This window comes from Notothenia rossii (assembly GCF_949606895.1).
Source record: "Notothenia rossii genome assembly, chromosome: 8".
Lineage (NCBI taxonomy): Eukaryota > Metazoa > Chordata > Actinopteri > Perciformes > Nototheniidae > Notothenia > Notothenia rossii.
This window is the reverse complement of record NC_136906.1, coordinates 30,626,679-30,648,565: the sequence shown is the minus strand read 5'-3', so window position 1 is coordinate 30,648,565 and position 21,887 is coordinate 30,626,679. Positions and strand designations below refer to the sequence as shown.

The 21,887-nt window shown below is 42.7% G+C and overlaps 1 protein-coding gene across 5 annotated transcripts in view; it reads right to left on the bottom strand.

Annotated features, from left to right (window-relative positions):
- Positions 1–6: 6 nt before the first annotated feature.
- The window catches only part of caskin2 (CASK interacting protein 2), a 96,625-nt gene continuing 74,744 nt past the window's right edge, over positions 7–21,887 (bottom strand). For 4 of the 5 annotated variants that reach the window (XM_079643364.1, XM_079643361.1, XM_079643362.1 and 1 more), the window contains 9 exons: positions 14,173–14,309; positions 11,919–11,979; positions 11,446–11,543; positions 8,507–8,617; positions 8,310–8,411; positions 7,732–7,870; positions 5,953–7,602; positions 4,122–4,449; positions 7–487 (listed from right to left, as the gene is read on the bottom strand). In XM_079643364.1, the coding sequence (XP_079499490.1) occupies positions 478–487; positions 4,122–4,449; positions 5,953–7,602; positions 7,732–7,870; positions 8,310–8,411; positions 8,507–8,617; positions 11,446–11,543; positions 11,919–11,979; positions 14,173–14,309 (2,636 nt within the window). In that variant the 3' untranslated portion in view covers positions 7–477. The remainder of the gene's footprint in view (positions 488–4,121; positions 4,450–5,952; positions 7,603–7,731; positions 7,871–8,309; positions 8,412–8,506; positions 8,618–11,445; positions 11,544–11,918; positions 11,980–14,172; positions 14,310–21,887) is intronic. The other variant, XM_079643363.1, reaches the window with a different exon arrangement.

Below are 21,887 nucleotides of genomic sequence, written 5' to 3'. Positions count from 1 at the left end.
AGTAAGAGTACTTAGTTATAATTAAGTACACAAATGACATCACCCATCTCTTAAGAGAGCTAAAGGTGAATTGTGCAGCAACACATCTCAATACATATTTGTCAATACTAAGAGCCGCTAGATTGTGCTGCTGTAATGGAATGTGAATGTAAGGAGAATAAGCACATACCATGTGGTCCAGCTGGAGTCTCATCTGCCTCCTGATCCCTGCCTCTGTCCCTGTCCCTCTTTCTGACACTTCATCTTTATTCCTCACATACATTTCTTCTTCTTCACTAATGTCTTCATCTCCTCCTCTTCCTTCTGCTCTGACCCTCCTGGTCTCTTCATCTCCTCCTCTTCCTCCTGGTCTCTCCATATCCTCCTGGCTTCCTCCTGGTCTCTTCAGTGCACTCTCTTTTCCTCTTCCTCTTTCTACTCATCCTGATCACTTCTCAGATGGGCCTATGTCTTTTTGTTCTTGTTGAATCATTCCAGCTACTCTGGCCTGCAAGAGTTTACTTGTGAAAAGCACTGGTACAAATGTTTGTATAACTTTACACGTTAGGGCCATGTAGCTAATAAGTAACATAGCATATAATAAATATAACATAAGAAAGTATTTATCAAGTGCATACAGGCAGCTGTGTTTAGACCCAGTTTGACGGCAAAGGATGTATCCTGGTTTAATTTATCTGGCCTCATTGATGTGATGTGTAATTTACGTGGATTTAATATTAACGCATAGTTTAGAAAATAAAGTCATCGATCTCCCAGCTAGCGCTGTCTGCGTAATATTTTTGTAAGGTAACGTCCCAAACAGCGACCGTCTGTTAAACGCTATCGATTCAAACGGCAGAGTTTTATTAATATTTTGTTTCAAGCTCTCGTCTTTAGTAAAAATAAAACTAGTGGAAGGGGAAATGCTCCCAGGGAAGCTGATCCACCTTCAGGTGCTGGGACAGTTCGCTCCCTCTCTGCAGCGGTGTGAGTCGCGGTCTGTGTGAACGGCGCTCCGCAGTTTAATGCAGAGCCGGGGCAAATATGATATTTAAAATGATTAACTTTTAATTAATGAACTGCTTGTTTCGTTGCTTGAGAAGCTTGTGGACATAGTGTAGGTTTGTTTCTACAAGTACAGTTTTAGGGAAACAAAGGTTAGGGGGGCAGCTGGGGGGGAAAGGCTCTACAGTGGGGGGGGGGGGGGGGGCAGCTTCCCCCCTTGCCCCCCCGTAGATCCGCCCCTGCGTTATTCATCATGTCGTTGTCTGTCTGCAGCCACATTCTTTTGACCAACCATACTCTACGCTAAGCCAGAGGTTCTCTGGTTTTTCCACTTCCTTTTTACCATCTGGGCATGATGACAGAGTGTGGTCATCATATTGAGATATTAAGTCTTTGTTTTGAGAAATACATTATTTTGAGAAACTAAACATCATTTTGTAATAATAAGTCATAATTTTATAATACTATAACATTATTTCATTGTTTTGAGATACTTAGTCTTTATTTTGAGATAGTCTATATTTTTGATATAATTCGTCTTTATTTTGAAAGACTAAGTCTTTATTTTGAGATACTTAGTCTTTATTTAGAAATACTAAGTCTTTATTTTGAGATACTAATTCTTTATTTTCCATTTCCATTGCAGGGCCTCGCTCGGCTTAGTACGGTATAGTTAGGCCTTGTTAGGCCAGGCTCACTTTATGCTACGTTTCCTTTACAGTTTAGTAGCTGGGGCAGTAACTATAGTAACGCAGTGTAGGCGGAGCCGTGACGTCATCTTCAATGCGAACCGAAGAAAAACAACATCAGCCGTTAGCTGTTAGCCCTCAGAGCTCACAACTCCTCATATCTGTTCAGAAACTAGACAAAAGTTAAACAAGTACAAACCACAGACTGTCTGTATCATGGCGAGTACAGTCGCTGCTTTATTTATGTCTGTATAGGCCGTTGTTGTGAGTGTGGACAGTCGGAGCATACACTGCGTTAGCTTAGCCGATCTCCATTCAGAAAACACGCATTTTAAAAAGGTTTTTCGCCTGCCCTCTGTCTGCAGACTTGTCAAAGCATTAATTCATGGTTTTTACTAACCGGTATCAGTATGTTGTTTCTTCGGCATCATTTTGAAACGTGTATTACAATTAAATCACGGTAAAATATGTTCATTTTGTTGTAGTTGTAGCCCCCTTGCCAGCGATTCTCTCTCTAGTTTAGCATACTTAGACCGACTCAGCCTGGTTGTTGGCCCGCTAAGAACCTCGATTTTATGGGGCCAGAAAAACTGTGAAATAGTACCCGCTAGCCGGAACTACGCCTAGTGGAAACGCAACCAAAAACGGGCCCTGCACGGCTCGGCAAGCTTAAAGAGCAACTTGTAGGGTTTTTTTTTTTCTCCATTTATGCTTAAACTTGCTTGAAAATTACAATTAAAAAAGTGAATGCAGGATTTGATATGTTTTACGAGACATAAGGGCAGGAATTCAGAGGGAAAGGAGCAATTTTGAGCTCTGTTCTTAAAAACGGCTTTTTTTTAAGGTCATACGTCAAACGCTTCATATTACATCACAAAAGGGACACATCTCCGCTCTCTGACCGCGGGTATAGTAGAGTTGCGTTGAGTTGAGCGGTTGTGTTTTAGTGAGCTGGTATTTTTCGGTAGTTTTATATTGTATTTCACCAATTGTAATCATGGTGCAGTATTGTGTTTGTGCAGGTTGCACAAATACCAGCCTGTCAGGACATCGAGTCCACAGTTTCCCTCACGGGAAAAGGACTGGAGCTAGCGTTCGTTCCTGGGTGCGTTGTGCATCCACCTCCCTGCATCACATACTCTCCACAGCTTTATCAGGAAACCGTATTACATCTCTCTCCCCCCCCCCCCCTTCGCTGCTCTCTCTCTCTCCCCTCCGGTACACGGCACCGTAAGAGGTAGTGTGAAGTTGCATTAGGTAACGCTGTGGTGGCTGTACTGCTCCAGCCGTCTCCTTTGTGTTTGTTTGTTTCCCCCTGTCTGTGTTGTTTGTGTGTGCGTGGTGGCTGTCACTCCTGGCTCCCGGCTCAACCTCCACTCACCTGCTGCAATTAGCTGTGCACCCTCCCCGACTACACACCTGCTTTCCATTAAGCCATTTACAACGACATATCAACGGAGGCTCCACAACCTTTCTCCGCCAGATCGTCAAGTATCAGCCGTATCTCGCGTCTCTCCTCCGGTACACAGCACCGTAGTGTGGAGTTGCATTAGGTAACGCAAGATACGGCTGATACAGTCCTGCCAGTAACGTTACTATATTATCAATACTACTTTAGTTATAGCCTGATATATGATTGCTAACTTTACAATGTTGTGATGTGACTGACGTTAGCTAACGTTAACTGTAGCTAACGCCGATCACTCACCAAGACAGCTGCCCTGTTCTCCACTGGTTCTCCTCACACCAAAGCTCCATTTCTCCCCGATGGCCGTTATTTTTTCGAATCCTTGGCTGCTCCTGGTCTCTTGGACGCCTAGCAGGCTCATAATTATAAATCATATGCATTCAAAGATATATTTTCAACCTCTTCTGTGTCAAAACTAGCATTGTGATTCATGTTTATTCATACGTTAGACCGGCCGCTCTCCCCCATGTTACGTCACGTGCGGAGGCTTTTTTATGCGGAAGTGAAAATGTCTTACTAAAACGACACCAGATGTCACTGTAGTGTATATTTCTGTATATGTTTTTGAAAATCTAGTGTATTCATCATTTTCCTACACATTTATTGACTGGTGTCTCTAACCTGCAAGTTGCTCTTTAAACCGCGCTGTAGTGGAAATGCGCCATTAGTCTTTATTTTGAAATATTAAGTCTTTATTTTGAGATACTAAGTCTTCATTTTGGAAATATTAAATCTTTATTTTGATATTTTCAAGAGAAGCTCATGTTATTGAAAGTTAAAGGGCAGACAACATTGATAAGTGCTTTCACCACAGTTTGAACCATTCCTTTTACAACAGACACTTTGTCTTGGTGGAAGCAATACAATCATCTTTAAATCAGTTCATATTGAAATCAACATGACAGGTTTCCTTTTGCAATGATGACCCGCTCGCTGCACTTCATCCCTTCCTTACAGTCCCAGGAGTGACTCTTTCTTACCCTTCGGAGTTTTCTTCCAGGTTCAGTTTTCTCTCCACGGCCTTCAGAGCGGCTGCCAGCGACGTGCTGGTCTGATCCAGTCTCTGCTGAACCACCTCAGTCCCAGAGGACGAGTCGGGGGCCGGACCCGGAACCACCGCACACACCTGAGGTCTCACTGCTGCCAGAGAGGGGCTCTGAGGGGCCGGGCGGGCCGGGGAGCATGGAGCCAGGGACCCGTGAGAGGGGGGGGGCGGAGCCAGGGACCCGTGAGAGGGAGAGCACGGAGAGGTGAAGGCCACACTCTGAACCACACTGACGGTCACAGATTGAGAGGAGAGTCCCGCTGCTGAGGAGACAACGGCAGGTCAAATACTGACACGTTCAACAGTACACACACACAAGTCCAAAATTAAGAGAAATAAAGTCACAAATTGAGCCTAAGTCAAGATCATTAAGTACTAAATCAAAAGCAACAATCCCTCTACACAAAAAAATCTAAGTCAATAACTTCAAGTTTAAATTCAAGTCTAACACCAAGAGCAACACGTCACAAATCAACCCCAACCAAACAAGTTCCATATAAGTCCAACATTAGGAGCAACAAGTCCTAACTCCAAACCTACAAATCCCAAGTATAGACAAATGGAGTCCCAAATCATGTCCAATGTCAAGTGCAAGAAGTACCAAGTTGAGTCTTACTCCACAAGTTCCAAATTAAGCCCAACGTCAACAGTAATAAAGTCTTATGTCTAACATCAAGAGCAACAAGTCAAAAAACGAGTGCAACCCAAAAGGTTCCATATTAAGTCCAAGGTTAGGAGCAACAAGTCCTAACAAATCCTAATAGTCCAAAGAAAAAACCAACAGTTCCCAAATCAAGTCCAATGTCAAGAGCAACAGTTCCAAAAATAAGACCTAACATTTCTAAGTAAGGACAAACATATTCCTGAATAATGTCCAATGTCAAGTGCAACACGTCCCAGGTCAAGTCCCATATTATAAGTTGCAAATCAAGTCCAAAGCCAAAAACAATAGTCCCAAATCAAGTCAACTGCAACCAGTCCCAAATGATGTCTATCATCAAAAGCAATAATGTCCCAAGTCAAGTCCAGCGTCAGGAGCAACGAGTCCCAAATCAAGTGTAATACAACACATTCCAAAATCAAGTCCAAACTCAAGATCAACAAGTACGAACTCAAGATCAACCAGTACGAACTCTAGATCAACAAGTCCAAACTCAAGATCAACAAGTACGAACTCAAGATCAACAAGTACGAACTCAAGATCAACAAGTCCAAACTCAAGATCAACAAGTACGAACTCAAGATCAACAAGTACGAACTCAAGATCAACAAGTCCAAACTCAAGATCAACAAGTACGAACTCAAGATCAACAAGTCCAAACTCAAGTCAGAGTAACTACTACCAAATAAAGTCCAACATCAACAGAGGTAAAGTCATACATCTATTTAGAAGAAAACCTTAAATCAAAAGTCAGAAATCCAAAAGTCCAACATCAAGAGCAACAAGTCCCAAGTCAAGTCTAACATAAAGAGCCAAACATTGTTGGGATTCACATGATTCAAGAAATGTAACCTCCAAAGTATGGGGAATAATGAGATGTTGATGCATTGAATTAAACAATTGTTATCTGAAAAAATGAAACCTGCATGAAGTCAAATGAAGTTGGATTCAAAAAGCTTACAGAGCTCGGTTTGATAGTGTGTGTTTAGAGTTTTGTTCAGTTGAGCAGGAGGTCTTTACTTGAGAAATCTACTTTACTCAAGAGGAGTGCTCCTTCCACTGTTGAGAATCTTCCTATCGGTAGTTTGTGTTGTCAGTCTCTTACCCTGTGCGGCCAGCAGACTGTGGCGGACCGGCTTCGGGGCGACGGCAGGTCTGGGAGAGAGGGGAGGTCTGATGGAGGATCCTGTTGCCGGGCTGGCAGGCCTCTCCAGCCAGGCCTCACTGATCCTCAGGCTGAGCTGGTCCTGGTCCTGGCACTGGGAGGGGGGCCTGCTGCTGCGGGACTCTGAATCCAGCCTCTCTCTGCTGGGGGAGCCTTCTCCCTGCTCCTTGTCTTTTGGCTTGTGCCGGCGTTTCACCGTGTCCGACTCCTTCAGATTAAACTCTGGCAGCTCTGAGTCCTTGGCTGCTTGTGCCTCTGGGGGCTCCAGCACCGCCTCAGCTCGGGGGGGAGCGGGGGCTTTAGGCCTCTGTTTGATAGTCAAATTACCCTCCTCTGCAAAGGGGATGCACTCACTGGAGCTGTTCTGAGGGGAGGAGGAGCCCTCCAGCCTGCAACTTTTTGAGTCTTCCTCCTCCGTGTCAGACTTCACCCCCCGATCCGGCACCGGGACGCTGCGGGTCTGGGATGGAATACACTCGCTCTGCACCCTCCTCCTCACCCCCGCAGCCTCCTGCCCTGCAGCGCTGTGTGCGGGGGAAGCCTCCTCTGAGCTGGGGGTTTTCCCCTCCGTCCTGCCCTCCAGAGAGGCTGCGATGCTCCTCACGCTCACTGGGCTGTCCGTTGCCCCCCCGCCACCAGAGGACGTGGTGCTGCTGTCGCTGAGCTCGTCGCTGTTGGTGCTGCTCACTGAGCTCAGTCTCTTCGGAGGCGGAGGAGGGGGACCTTTTTTACGGGCGCGCACCGCAAAGGACTGGCTGCGTCCCACGTTGCCGTTCTTCTCTGGACTCGACTGCAATCGAGCCAGATGGCTGCGACCCGGTTTGCGGGTCAAGGTGGCGTAGGACGACAGGTTTCTACAGCGACTCGACGGCTCGTACTCGTCCTCGTCTGGCTCCCCATCAGACAGAGCGTAGCGGGTTTGGGCGCGTTTTTTAGGGGGTGTCAATGTCATGCTGTAGTTCTCCGGCCTCGAGCTCAAGTCTGTGGAGCCACAGTGAGAATGCAAGTAGCTGAAACCCTTCAGTGCTGGGGAGCCGTGAGGGGAGGGGCCCCGAGGGGACCCAGGCAGTTTAGGCTTGACTGGAATTGCCGGGTACTTGAACACGGCGGCCGTGCCCAGAGGAACCTGCTTGGGCAGCGTCTGCTGCTGCAGGGGCCGCTGGTCCCAGCCCTCGGGGAGGTTCCTCTCCCTGGCCGGGCTGCCCTCCAAGCTCTCCTGCGACCAGCTGTGGGGGTTGATGGAGGCGGTGGGGGGCTCCTGGGAGCGCCCGGAGCCTCTGGACCGGGCGTCCATGCTCTCCTGGATCTGGGACATCCCCACTGCATTCTTGAAGGCCAGGCCTTCCTCGCAGCCTACGTAGTGGCTGGACATGGCGCTTTGCAGCTCGGCGCTCAGCTCGCTGTCCTGGAAGGTAAGCATCTTGGGGGTGCGAGGAGACTCCGCCGCAGAGTCGGGCGGCTCGATGGCCACCAGGTGGAGGGCCCCGGGGCCTTTACGACGCAGCGTGCCTTGGCCTGATTCCGCCTGGAGGATTGCTCGGTGGATGTCACACAGCTTCTTCACCGCCAGCATCAGTTTCTTTTGGTGGCCTGGTGGGAAAATACAACCATGATATTAAAGTAAGAAAACACTGTTTTCAACAACCATATGTACCTGCTGACCATAAGACCTCAACAAATACTCTATTGAGTTTATGACAGAATAAAAAGTGTCCTCACCCAGTTTGGTGATGCCGATCTCCTGCAGATCCTCCCATGTGAGGTCTTTGACGATGCTGATGGAGTCGTAGCCGTTTTCAGAGAGCTTCCTTTGGTACTGGGGGAGGCCGATGGCACTGAGCCACTCACCCAGGTCCGACTGAGAGGAGGAACAGATCAGCCTGTATCAGCATTAGGAACACACCAGTATACACAAGTGGAGGAAGAATAACTCAGATCTTTCATAAAGTTAAAGTAGCAATTTTAAATTGTAAAATGACTTAAGGGTAATCTCCCATTTCAGAATCATATATTATATTAATGGGTATGTATTACAGGTGGAGCTTATTTGAATTACTTAATTTGCTGTTGCTGAATTACTTAACCTACAATTATCACTAATAAACTGAATTTATAAAGTAACTAAAGCTGCCAGATAAATGAAGTGGAGTAGAAGTACAACGTAGCATCAAATGAAAATATTCATGTAAAGTACAACTACCTCAAAATGATCTTTAGTAGCATCATAACATTAATCATACATAGTATACAGTCACAAGGTGAGGAAGTCACGCAGCAGGAAGCTGTTTGTTTCTTACTGGGATGTACTCCGGCAGCCACTCTGGGATGTTCAGGTTGTTGATCTCGATGGAGATTTTCTTGCGGTGTCCGGGTTTGGTCACTCCGATGGCGGTCAGATCCTGAGGACAAAACAACACAAAGGACATCGGATGAAGGCTGCATAGCTAACCAGGTCCTATTATACTGTGAAGCACCAGAGAGCATCCTTATTCACCTCCGGAGTCATCCTGCTGATGGTGGGAACATCATAACCGTTATTTATGAAGTTCCCGATGTACTGCTCCAGCTGGAAGTCACTCAGCCACTGATAGATGGCCTCTGCATCCTGCAACACACACAGGGGACAAACACACTGATGAGGGGGGGGAAACAGTATATTATCTGTTTTATAACCATCTCTTAAGTCTATGATGGAAAAGACAAATGTAATGGAAGACATGGAAGGGAAAAGAAATCCAAAAAACAGATGTGAAAGTAAATTAGGAAATGTATTTCAAAACAAGTGGTAATTCTCTGAGTATAAAGTATTTAATAGGGTTAAATCTACAAGAAAAAAACTCTAATATTTGAGAATATAATGTCATAAATTGTGCGAGAAAAGAATCAACATAAATGATCTTCAATTAACTCTGACTAAAGTGCTTAATTAAAAAATGTATTTAGCTAATTAACAGGAAATAAACAAGGATATTTTAGGTGGTACATTTATAGAAAAAAACATTCTGAGATTATAAAGTTATTTATTACAAGAAATAAAAATGAAATTCTCTTAGATTGAAATAATAAATTTACAAGAAAAAACTAATAAAAAAAAAAAATAGATTTGTACGAAAAACCCATACAACCCCTACAAATGTTTTCTTGAATCACAAATGTACAATTTTGACAACAACTTTTATTTGCATCCCAGTTCTAATTTGAGTCAACAGAAAATGATTATTAATACAATCACCCCAGCCACAAACTGTTCTGTCTGCTGCCGTCTGGCAGGCGGTACCGCAGCATCCGGATTAAAAACCACCAGACTCAGGGACAGTTTCATCCCACAGGCCAGAAGACTATTAAACGCCTGAACTCTGTTAAAGGTCCCATGTCATGGCCATTTCTACTGATCATAATTCCATTGTTGAGGTCTACTAGAATAGATTTATATTGTTCAATGTTCCAAAATCACATTGGTTTCTCATACAGCATCTCTGTATAGTGTGTATTCACTCTCTGTCCTAAACGCCTTGTTGGAGCTCCTGCCCCCCTCCCTATGAGCCCACTGCGCTCTGATTTGTCAGCTCGCCCACTCTGTTCTGATGAGTCCACCACCGTTACAGCGGAACATCAGTGTTTATGTGTTGCAATGGCGTTTGTTAGCAACCAGAAAATGACACCAGTAATGACAAACAGATGAGAATGCTGCCTGGGGTCTGGGTGCCGTGTTGGCGGGACGTTGCGCGGCTCGCTGCTCCGCCCTTTGAGGCTCGAGGAGCAGACAGTGTGAGCTGTAATACTGGTGTCGTTTCCTGGTTGCTGCATGGGGTCTGCGAGACAGCGCAAAACCACTGTTCGAAATAGGGGGGGATCCAGGGGGAGCTTTGCTCCCCTGAAGAGGGAGGGAGCTTCCCTGAAGGCCGACTTTGAGATAAATAGGGGGAGCCCAAAAAAATCATGCACATTTGTGTCACACAGATTAGAAATGTTGATTTTCTGTAAATAAAAGTTCTTGAAATAAATAATAGTCATTGTTCATTACAGTTTCTGAATATTTGTTTTACATTCGTGAATATTTCTCGGTGTTGCCATCTGTACGTAGCAGCGTTGCATTCTTTACGCTACTTACGTTGCTATGGTTACGGTGGCGATACCGGCACGGTATTTTACATTTTCATATTGATATTTTTTTAACTCTGGCTTTGTAATAAACAGCATGGCGAAACGAAAACAGCCAAGCCTCGCAGCTTTTGGATTCACAAGCAAAGAAGGAGTCTAAAAATGACAACGTGAACGGAACAACTTATAGTTGGCCGGCTGTAAGCGGCGTTAGGGTCGAGTCTGACAGCTCCACACCGAGGGAGAGGCCTTTAGTATCAGGATGTGCATTGAAAAATAGGGCTCTCCCGAAAGCAAATGGGCAATTTGAACACTGCGCGAAACTCAGCCTGAACTCAGCCTAAGCACACACACAAACTCACACTGAGTTTGTGTGTGTGCTCAGGCTGAGTTCAGGCTGAGTTTCGCGGTGTCTCGCTGTCTCAGGCTGAGTTCAGGCTGAGAAAAGATAAGGCTGAGTGAGTGAGTGAGTGAGTGAGTGAGTGAGTGAGTGAGTGAGTGAGTGAGTGAGTGAGTGAGTGAGTGAGTGAGTGAGTGAGTGAGTGAGTGTGTGTGTGTGTGTGTGTGTGAGGGTCACAGTGACGTAACGGCTCCGCTGATTTGGACCAATCCGCGGAGCCGTTACGTCACTGTGACCCTTACTTCACTGTACTCAGGAAGAAAACAATGGAAAAAGAGAAATCTCCAACGAGGCGTACTGGGGCAGCATAGACAGGTATTTTCTGTGTTAGAGTTTTACTCGCTACAGGGTGTACTTTGAGGGTTTGTAACTCTGCAGACCGTTTACATGCAGAGAAAGCTACATAACACACAAGGGGACGAGTAATTACCGGAAAAGCATGTCATGGGCTCTTTAAGTGCCTCCATTACCTAAAGTATTTATCTATTTGCATCGGACAATTTATTCATCAAAATTGTTCTCACTGTAATAAACAGTATTTCATTTTATTTGACTGTACAATATTAAACGTTCGGTTCTGTTTTGTATATATCTTATTCTATTTACATGTATATAGACTCCTGCATTTACTTTGTCACTTTCAACATTCTCTGCATTATTCAGCTTATTGTATTAAGTATGCTTATGACATGTATATAGTTTACTTCATCTGCATTACTTGCACATTGGGCTGCAACATAATCTGCACTATTTTATTCTACTTAGTTTCTGCTTGCACAATTTTTATTCAAATCTTATTTTTTTATTTGTTCTCAGGACTTAAGATTTTCATTTCCATTTCTTGACTCTAGCTTGTGTGCTAGACATATGACACATATGACACATATGACATTAAAGCCTTTGAATCTTTGAGATGATTCATGTGTCCGTACCTTCCCCTCCAGCAGCTGCTGAGGGCGGATGGACTGCTGCGTGAAGCCCTGCTCCGCCGGTCTCTGCACCGTCACCGTCTGCCTGCGAGCGGTCCCACCTGCAGCCATGGAGAGACAGAAAATGTCGCAAAAGTTCAACAAATTTGTAACAGATGTTGACAAATAAATGGTTTGAATATTGCACCCCAATGTGACAAAAACGAATGCTGAAAATGCTGAAAATGATCATATGCATGAAAAGTATTCCCACTAAATATAAATGTGATGGTAAACCTTTCAAGAGAGAAAGGGGCTGATACAATTCTAAAATGTATATGATAACCCCCTTTGTATTCTTAATTCCTTTCTTAAAAGTATGTGAAATGGAAAGAAAATCTGAAATGAGTAAGCAGGAGCTCCTCAGTAACAGAAACACTTCATTATCCCTGCATCACACTGCCCTCTGGGTTCAGGGCAGGACTGTTGAAACACACCTGACTGATCTGGGTGTTTGCTGCCGTCTGAGAGTCCAGAGTCCACAACAGGGGGCGCCGGCTGCACACAACAAAATAACAAGAACAATTGACCTTCTACAAGAAACAGAAACTTTAATAATGTGATAATATGATGAGTAAAACAGGCCACTAAGCTAGTCTTATTTATCTGTTTAGAGTCAACATATCTTTTTTATATAATATTATAATATAAAGGAATTCATTCTACTGTGCAGTATTTAGTTTCACATTCTGTTTTATCACATATATATTTTCTTATTCCTGCATTTTACACGGTTATGTCCATTGCACTATTTTACATCACATTGTTGGAGGGCATCTTACCCTATAACCTACAATCTAAGTCATTGCGTTCACATGCTGATTATTGTTAATCACAAATCACATTTTCTAATGAAAGCACCAAAAGTTAACCGTACAATTATTATCTCTATATCCATATCAATGAATTTGGTCAAATATATTGTGATATTTCAAATACGTACACTCTTAGTTTGTATCTTATTCACTTGCAATATAAACACATGTTACCCATGAATGAAAAGAGAAACACCAGAAATAAGATACTGAGTGGTTATATTTTTCTGTTAATTATTTACTTTTTAAATGTTTTTTCCAACTTTCTTTGTCTTCTAGCAACGTTTTATCTCAGGTTCTATCCTTGAAACATTTTGCAGTGCAAATTATGTTGTGTTACAATATTTACTAAACTGTGTGTCTGTGTATATAGTAAGATATGCAGAATTATTAATAAAAAAGTGCAGGATATAATGATAGAAACCCTTTAATTAAAACAATGTCTTTATTATTTATATTTGTATTACAGTAACTAACTGTTTTAAAATCATCCTTTACCCATCTTTGTTGTCTAAACAAAATCTGATAAAAAAAACATTGACTTCAAGATGAGGGAACAGGAAGGGCTGGATTGCTAACCAACTTCTCGGTTTTAGGACTCTTTCCTGCACTTCTCTTACTGTGGCTTTCTTGCATGACATACGCTCTTATGATGATCTGATCGTCAAGGCTTCTGGGAATATATTTTTCCTCATTTGTAGAAAAGAAATTGCCGGAATGTCGCACGTCATCTATGCCAGGGGTTCCCAAACTTTTCAGCCCGCGACCCCCAAAATAACAGTGCCAGAGACTCGCGACCACCTGTCAACGGGGGGGGGGGGGGGGATTCATTTAAGTTTTCCGCGCTCTTGCAGGAATATCTCCGCAATGGAGCGAGCTTAAGTTTCATGATATAGCCAAGCGCAACACCTTCATCAAACATGTTACCACTTGTTTGTACCATTTTCAGGCGATTTGTAATCTGTTCTAGAAAAACGATGTGTTTTTTTGGATTTCAAGAAGCATATAGAACAAACAATGGATGTATTTTATGAACATTTATCCATGCTGAAATTAGATTCAGATGTGTTAGGACTTAGGAGTGAGATAGAGATAATTATCTAATATTTACAGTGGGGCAAAAAAGTATTTAGTCAGCCACCAATTGTGCAAGTTCTCCCACTTAAAAAGATGAGAGGCCTGTAATTTTCATCCTAAGTACAGTACATCAAATGAAGCATTGCATGAAGTCTGTTGATGATCAGAGGCTGTTGTTGGGGCTGCATAAACGTTTTTTATTTTTGTTTTGTAGGCAGACCATGCAGGCCTCAAGAGTGTTAAACTTGGGCCTGCAACCATAGTTTTACTGTATTTTGTTTTGAAAATCCACAGCTGAGGTTTGTGTCATACTACATGAGGTTTATTTTGCATATCTCTCAGTAGCCAACGATCTGTGAGTCTGTTGGACATAAACTCCGTAATAAATGTAGTCTACATTTCATAAGAGGTGTAAAACCTGAGAGCATTTTATATCGCATTTGAACTAAATGCTTATATAATCTGTAGTTGTATTTGATTTATTGTGTGAACGAGGCGATGTAGAGAAGGTTAAGCTGTCATTATTAGGCTGTTATGTACTGTTTGAGTGGTAAGCAGGCCTATTGTTTTTGGATATTTATGGAGTTGGGTGGTCCGTGAGTGTTTTTTTATTATTTGAGAAACACTGCGCTAGTGGATTGTCAAAGGGGGAGCCTCGTTGCGGGGAAATTAAACAGATGGCTAGTCCGTCCCTGAAAAATGTCTATGCACACGTTATTATTAATAATAATAATTACAATTTTAATTTTGTAATCAACTTGCGACCCCCACTTTGGGAACCCCTGCTCTATGATAGTACCTTGTGGGTGTTGTCGTGATGAACGGCGTTGTGCTGCAGTCCGTTTGGAGCGTTGGTGCTCTCCGTGCTCTGTCCGCTGCCGGCACTCCGGGTGCTGCCCACACTGCCGGTGCTCCCAACGCTGTTTCTGTCTCCAGCTGCAAAACAAAACACAAAATAAAGTCCTGATGTCCAGAAGGGAGTGGTGGGGAGCAGCAGATGCTCTTCGCCGGGGTCAAAAGCCTGCAGGGGAAAAGGATCGAGGAGGGGGCTGCCGGGCAAATGCAAGTTTCTGGTCTAAAAGCTGAGCAGGGGAGCACAGCAGCAGGCACGAGTCCATTAATGTGTAGTAACATTTTAAAGACAGAACATTATTATTATTAAAAACAGACGTGAAGTCCCTTCCCTTCCAGTGTCCAGCATGAGACCTAACCCTTGATCATTTGAGTGCTTTCACAGACACAAGTATGTGAAAGTGCACTTTAAATACCCGGATGTAGAACTCATGGTGGTTAAAAGTGGAGTGTAGAATGCTGAACATGTGAAGGGATCAGCATTTGTGTCAGTTGCTTCGGTGAACACGCACAATAATATAATTCATCGCTAATAATGGATAATAACTCATAGCAGATTCTACTTTCCTGGCCACTTACTGAGCTCTCAACATTTTGAGGGTTTAGATGAAATGCTAAGTGGCACCAGTTAATACAACAACAGGGATTACTGGTAGCAGACGCACTGACGGCAGGTTTAGCATGAAGCATTGAATCATTCAGAGTGTTTGGACCCGACACACCAAGCACACGGTAGTGTTTGTGTTAAAACTGTCACCTTCAGGGAGTTTGTGTTTCATTTAGCCCATAAGGAAGGTCAATGATAGAATGTGCCACCAAAAGTAGTCTGTGTTTATATTGGATCCTTGACTTCCGAAACCCTTGCATGAAGATAAGGGTTACTCAATTACATCAAATAGTTAAGGTGAGGAGGGTTGTCAACGAGTCTTGCTAGAGGTTTCATAAAGCACTTGACAATAATGATGTTCAGTAGATACATTCTAACATGTGTGACAAGAGACTACGTAAGATGAAACAAGGCAAAACGGCACGTCGTGCCGCAACATCAGGAAATAATTTGACACTGCTTCAGTGTTGTGAGGGGATCTGATTGAATGTGAAAAAACAGGGGATTAAGGGAAATGTGAAGCGACGTGAGATGTAAAAGACTATATGATAATGTATAGTGACTTGAGATAATGTGAAACAGTACGACTTCATTCAAAGTTACATGATTTAATGTCAAATTATACGAGATTATATGAAGTGAAATGAGATAATGTGAAACAATACGATATAATGTGAAGTGACATGATTTAACATGAAGTGACATGAGATAATGTGAAGAGATATCTAGTGACATGGAGCAACTTGAGATTATGTGAAATGACATGAGGTAACATGAAATAGTACAATACATAAGGACATTGGGGGTGTATAGAATCATGCAAAGTGATGTGATATAATGTAAAGCAACATTTGAGTCATTTGAAGCGCGGTAAGGAAATCTGATAATGTATTAAAGGTCCCATGTCATGGCCATTGCTCATACAGCATCTTTAGTATGTGTATTCACTCTCCGCCACACGGCTTGTTGGAGCTCCTGCCCCCCCCCACACACACACACACCCGCAGCCTGGCTGGGAGTTTGTGTGTGTGCCCAGGCTGAGTTCCGCGGTGTCTCGCCAACCCCACACCAGTGAGCCAGCTCACAGTGGCCCGCTCCTCGCAGCAGCGAGCCTTGCAACGTCCCACCGAGTGTGTGTGTGTGAGGAAGTCCGCAAATTTGTCCAAACGTAACGCCGCGGACGTTTCGTCACTATACCCGAAATATGTCACTATACCCAAGAAGTAAATAAGGAAAAAGAGAAATCTCCAACGAGGCGTTCTGGGGCAGCATAGACAGGTCTTTTCTGTGTTAGAGTTTTACTCGCTACAGGGTGTAGTTTGAGGGTTTGTGACTCTGCAGACCGTTTATATGCATAAAAAGCTACATAACACACAAGGGGACGGGTAATAACCAGAAAAGCATGACATGGGACATTTAACTACATGCGAAGTAAGATCATGTAAAGTGACGTGGGGGGAAATAAGTCATCTTTAGTGACATGAGATATTGTAAAGTAATGATCATGATAATGTAAAGCAACATGAGGTGTCAGGAGATAATGTAAAGAGACGTGACGTGAAGTGACTTGAGGTCGGATTGGTCACATTTTGTAGATCATAGTTGTTTAAAATGTCTCGGTGTGCGGGGTCCAGATGCAGAGCGTGGAGCGGGGCAGCAAGGCAGCTTCAGAACAGCCAGGGGGGGAAAGCTATCGTTTCGGGGGCTCTTACCATGACACAAGTCTCTGAGGACCCAGATGTCCTCGAAATAACACCCAGACTGAGAAAGGCGACCCGGAGACAAACCTATCGGACACAAAGACTGATGGACTGCGTTCTGTCGTTGGAGGGCTGACTGAAGATTAGCATCTACCGGGCCTTTGTTTTGGGACTCTTACAGCAGAAATGAAAAAGAAAGATTTCTTCGTTCATGCAGATTAGTGAAGATACTTCGGGTTTGAATCCGGGTTAGGGATCGAAGCACACACACTGATCAATTATCTCATAGTAAGTCTAATCAAAATGTGGTTTCCTTTCAATATAAAGTAATCACGTTGATTATCGGCAGTGCAAAACATTTTTTTTTGAAGAAGCCTAAACAGCTTAAATCTCATAACTAAGTATATTTCTGCTTATTTCATTACAGGGTGCTTCTAGAAGGTAAATAAGGGAAAACACTTGGTGCTGAATGTGAAAAAGTGCAGGACTTCCTCTTCATTTTTGAATTGTTTTTTTAGAAACATTCAGGTTTACAGAAAAATTGCAGCAAATTCATCCAGGCATATTTGTGAAATGTTTAGATCCAGAAGCTTGGTGAGAACAACAAATGTATCAGGGTTAGGCACATTTTAAGCTTAGTTACGAGGGAAAGTCGGACAAATCCTTGATTACTCAAAATGTAATCAATAAATCAGTCAATATGTTTTTAAGTTAGGGGTGCCACCTTTTCCAAGTTGGTTCCAAAATGCATTTGAATCCGATTTAGACTTTTGGAGTCCAAAATCACACAAAACAACCAAACTAACTTATCGAGGCAGAAGTAGACCAGCAGCCCCATCTTCTGGGAGGTGAAATTACTGTTTTTTCCAATTCACTAAAATGCAAAAAAGTCCGCAGCAGTTCATTGCATAGCTCTTTGCTGCTAATCCTGTCTGAATCTACAAACAACATCTACTGTAGGTTATACACTGACACACTCTGTCTATGGTTATAAGTGGTGTATATTCATTTATTTAGCTCAGGAAGTGAGGAGAGAAAAAGCCATCTTTGGGGGATGGATGGCTATTGAAACGGATAAGCCTCAAGATGCTCAATAGCAAACATTGAAAGTTAACTAGCTCATTTTAATTTGTGTGAACTGAAGTTTTATGTTTTGCTGGTACTCCTGTCGGTTTCTACAAATGTAATCTACTATATTTAATATGTAGATGCATAAGTTCCTCATACAACCTCACTTAAACACATGCAAATGATTCTTTTAAAGGCGCATCACAGATCCTGGATAAGCAAGGGCACATTATAATCCTGAATAGAGTATAGCTTGCACCTTTTTTCTCATTTCTGCACAATAAAACACATTGTTTTGAGTGGTAAAACCTAAACTCCCTTTTCTTGTCATCTCTGCCTGTGATTTTATAGTATGCAATAAATGATAAGGTTAGGAAGTGGGCAGAGGAAATCATCGTGGCTGGATGTCTAGGAGGACGAGGTTCTACTGATAAAGAATAGCTCGGAATGGCTTATTTAAATACACAAAAACATTTAACACTTACTTTTTGGGGGGGGGAAAATTATGAAAGTGAATTAGTTCATTTGAATCTTTGAAGAGTGAACATTGAGCTAGTTCCTGTTAATTGTTCATACACTGACTATGGAGAAGTAATTAAACCCCACTTTAAGACATCCAAAATGTCCCATTAAAAGGGGCATGTAAGATTCTGGATAAGCACGGGACCCTTTAAACAGTCTACAGTTTGACCAGTGAGTCCTGAGTGAGTGTATACCTGTGTTGGTAGTGAGGCCGTTGGCTAGCGGCAGCACCACGTGGGTAGGGGGTGCGTACAGGGTGTAGGAGTCGTCGGTCTGAGGGGCGGAGAGGGGGGCTCTGGAGAGCTGCTGCAGGCGCGTGGTGGGCAGAGAGGCGTGCCGGGACAGGGGGGTTATCAAGCTGATGGTTGGAGGTGGTGGTCAGTCATTATGTGGAATGAAGGGAGATGGAGGGATGCAGGGGGAAGGAGGGTAGGAGGAGTAGTAGGAGGAGGAGGAAGCATGGGATGGTTCTGGAAGCAAGCAGATTAGTTTCTAACGGAAAATGGCGAGATCTACAGCGCATCCTATATGAGGTGATAAAGGTCTCATGTGTAATATGTTTAAAATGCATAAATTAGAGCTCCTGCTGTATAGTATCTTTTAATATTTTAATTGGTATGTTCTTATCTAAAACTTTCATTTGAATTCATAAAATATATTTTAGACATTTTATAATAATTTTTTTATAGGTGGTATTTTAATTATTTTCCATAGACCTTTCACCTTAATTTATATATACTGTTAGTATTTGTTATAGTATTTATGCTACCAATTTTTCATCCATTCACAATTTTTTTAGATGAATCAATACATTGTTTGGCTTATAAAATGTCAGAAAAAGTAAAACATTTCCATCCCAGTTTCTTAAAGACTGAGGTCTTTAAACGTCTGTCAGTCGGAAACACTAAGATTATCATTTTAAAATAATATAAAATGAAGAAAAGCAGCAAATTACGGAGCCCTGGAGGGTTCAGAGCAGAGGTGGGACCAAGTCATTGTTTTGCAAGTCTGAGTCAAGTCTTTGCGCTCAAGTCCGAGTCAAGTCTCAAGTCTTTGCGCTCAAGTCCGAGTCAAGTCTCAAGTCAGGATGGGCAATTTCAAGTCAAGTCCAAGTCCTAAACTTTGACAAAACAAGTCTTAAGCAAGTCCTTATGTGATTTTCACCAAATGTAATGACATCGATCAACAGAATAATACTTAATAATCAAACTGCTCTTTATTAGTCACATTAATACTGTAATAATCAATTTTCTCTCTGCTGGTAAAGTAACACAGGGACGTGGGAAGTAGGGGTGCTGCAGCACCCCCTGGTGGAGGACAGGGGATCTGCACTTCCACAAGATTAAATACAAATATAATAAAAAAATTAAAAAAATTCAGCCTTGATGTAACAACATTCATAATTAAGTAAAGATAACACCCTTTTCACCCCCGTTACATTTTCCATTTGCCCCGTACGATGGGCACTGTAAGTGATGAAAGTGGGGATGTTGGCTTATCAGGCGCCCGCAGCTCACAGCCAAAGTGTGAGAGAGAGAGAGAGAGAGAGATGAGTGAGTGAGGGAGAGAGAGAGATGAGTCAGAGAGAGATGAGTGAGAGAGAGATGAGAGAGAGAGATGAGAGAGAGAGAGAGAGAGAGAGAGAGAGAGAGAGAGAGAGAGAGAGAGAGAGAGGGGATTCTCTGAGTGTTTAGATAGTTCACTTTAGTATAAGTTGTCTCAGTGGGTCTTAAACGTTTTGATCACAATTTATGTAAACAATTATGTTCATATGATTTGATTAATATAATGCAAACCGATCTTTTTCATATGGATGTTTAGAGTTGTACCTAGATCAGTCTCTAGAAATTGGGCGCTTAAAGTGCACCAGATTGAAGCATTTTACTTTAAAATGTTCAAACAAATCTTCCCCCCAATTAAAACATGTTCATGCAATACTAAATACATTTGAAGCCTTTTTATATCAGCTGTCCACCATGTCAATACGTTTCTCTGTTTGTAGTGTATTGGTCTTTTGTAGAGGTTCTTCATTGCCAGCTAAAATCTTGCCTCGGGCAGCAAATTGGTCAGAGCCGGCCCTCGTGTCATCCCCACAGCACCCCCTATTTGAAACATGTTCCCACGGCTATGAAGTAACATGTTTTTTTCTATTTGAAGACGGTTTGATTCAGAAGGAGTTTAATATATAAGATCTCTGATGTTGAGGTAACCAGAATGTTTATTTCCACTGTGTACAACATGTTATACGGGACCCACAATCTATCTTTATGCAAGGGATAATGTGCAGCGAGGCGGTCTCTATGGGGAAAAGAACACCTGAATCTAGATCCCTCTGCAGCTGGTTTACACTAAGTATATGTTGATGCTAATCAGAGGTCGCGTTAACCGAATATTTTCCGTCAATGACGGATTTTTTCTAACAATGACGGAAAAATCTGAAAGCAGTCCGTCATTTTGACAGATTAGAACACAACTCGGAACAGCGCCAAAATGTCCACCAGCGGCCCACATTATATATTATATATTACATCCTTAGTGGCCAGGTAGACTGAGGGCGATCTACTCTACTGTAGTGTGTAACTATTATTGAGTCATTCACACCCCTGTCCAGTTGGTGGCGAGTGTCTGTATATTAAGTAGCTATTGTCTAGTCTTGTTTTTGACCTCGTTGTTTAACCGGCTTTAGCAATCGCAAAATGTCACGGCAGCTGATCGTCCGAAGCTTTTTTAATAAGCCCAGTAATTGTGATGGTGTGGATAAACAAGGTGAAAAAAGAGGGATTAACGCGGTGGAGGATGAAGGACAAGCCAGTAAGACTAAAACTGACAACGTTCAGCCAGCGGCAGAGGGGCAAGCGAGTGGCAAGGAGTTCAAGCGGGAGTACCGGGTTCAGTGGGAGCAAGAGTTTAAGTGGCTGAGGAGGGAAGATGGCAAAATGTTCTGCGACATCTGTAGAAAAGCTAAGATGAGTAACGGATTTGTTTGAGGGTGCACGATGATGCAGTAATCAGCGTTTAGGCTAGGCTACAGCAGGTCAATTGAGTTGTTCTTGTCAATGTTTTTTTCATATTTTGATTGCAATTGTCTCATTTAAAACGATGGCATTGTTCATATTTGCCTGTTTAGGCACAATGGTCGCGGTGTTTTTAGCAGCCTCTGCCCCCTCTGCTGTGCTGTCAGTGCAGGAACAAATAAATCATTCATGTTCGTGTTGACATGAAAAGTGACCACACGGTCGTTGTCTCTGTTCATCTTTTTTTCTTCTCCATGCCCTTAAAAGTTCTGTATGAATCATTAAAAACAATTAATGAATGAAAATTTTCTGCTCATTACCCAAACATAAATAATAAATATGTCTCTTCTCATTATTAAAACATGAAAAATAAAATGACGGGTAATGGATAATGACGGAAATGTTACGATCCTGTCCGTCAAAATGACAGACAACGAAAAAGTCTAACGCAACCAGTGATGCGAATACTTTTTCTTACTTTTACTTGTAGCATTTTTAATGCAAGAATTTTTATTGTAACCGAGTATTCCTACACTCGGCTACTTTTACTCAAGTACAAGATCTGAACTTCTCCCACCTCTGACAATAAATCCTGAGTGGTTACCAAAAAAAACCTGCTCTGAAGGTTATTTTCATTTTACAAATCCTGCACTCAGCTTTGCTTTCTCCAATATCATTGAAATGCAGCCAGATGCTGCTTCTTTTTTCAGTTTTCGCTCATTTCTTGACTTTTTCCGACGCGCTTGCATCT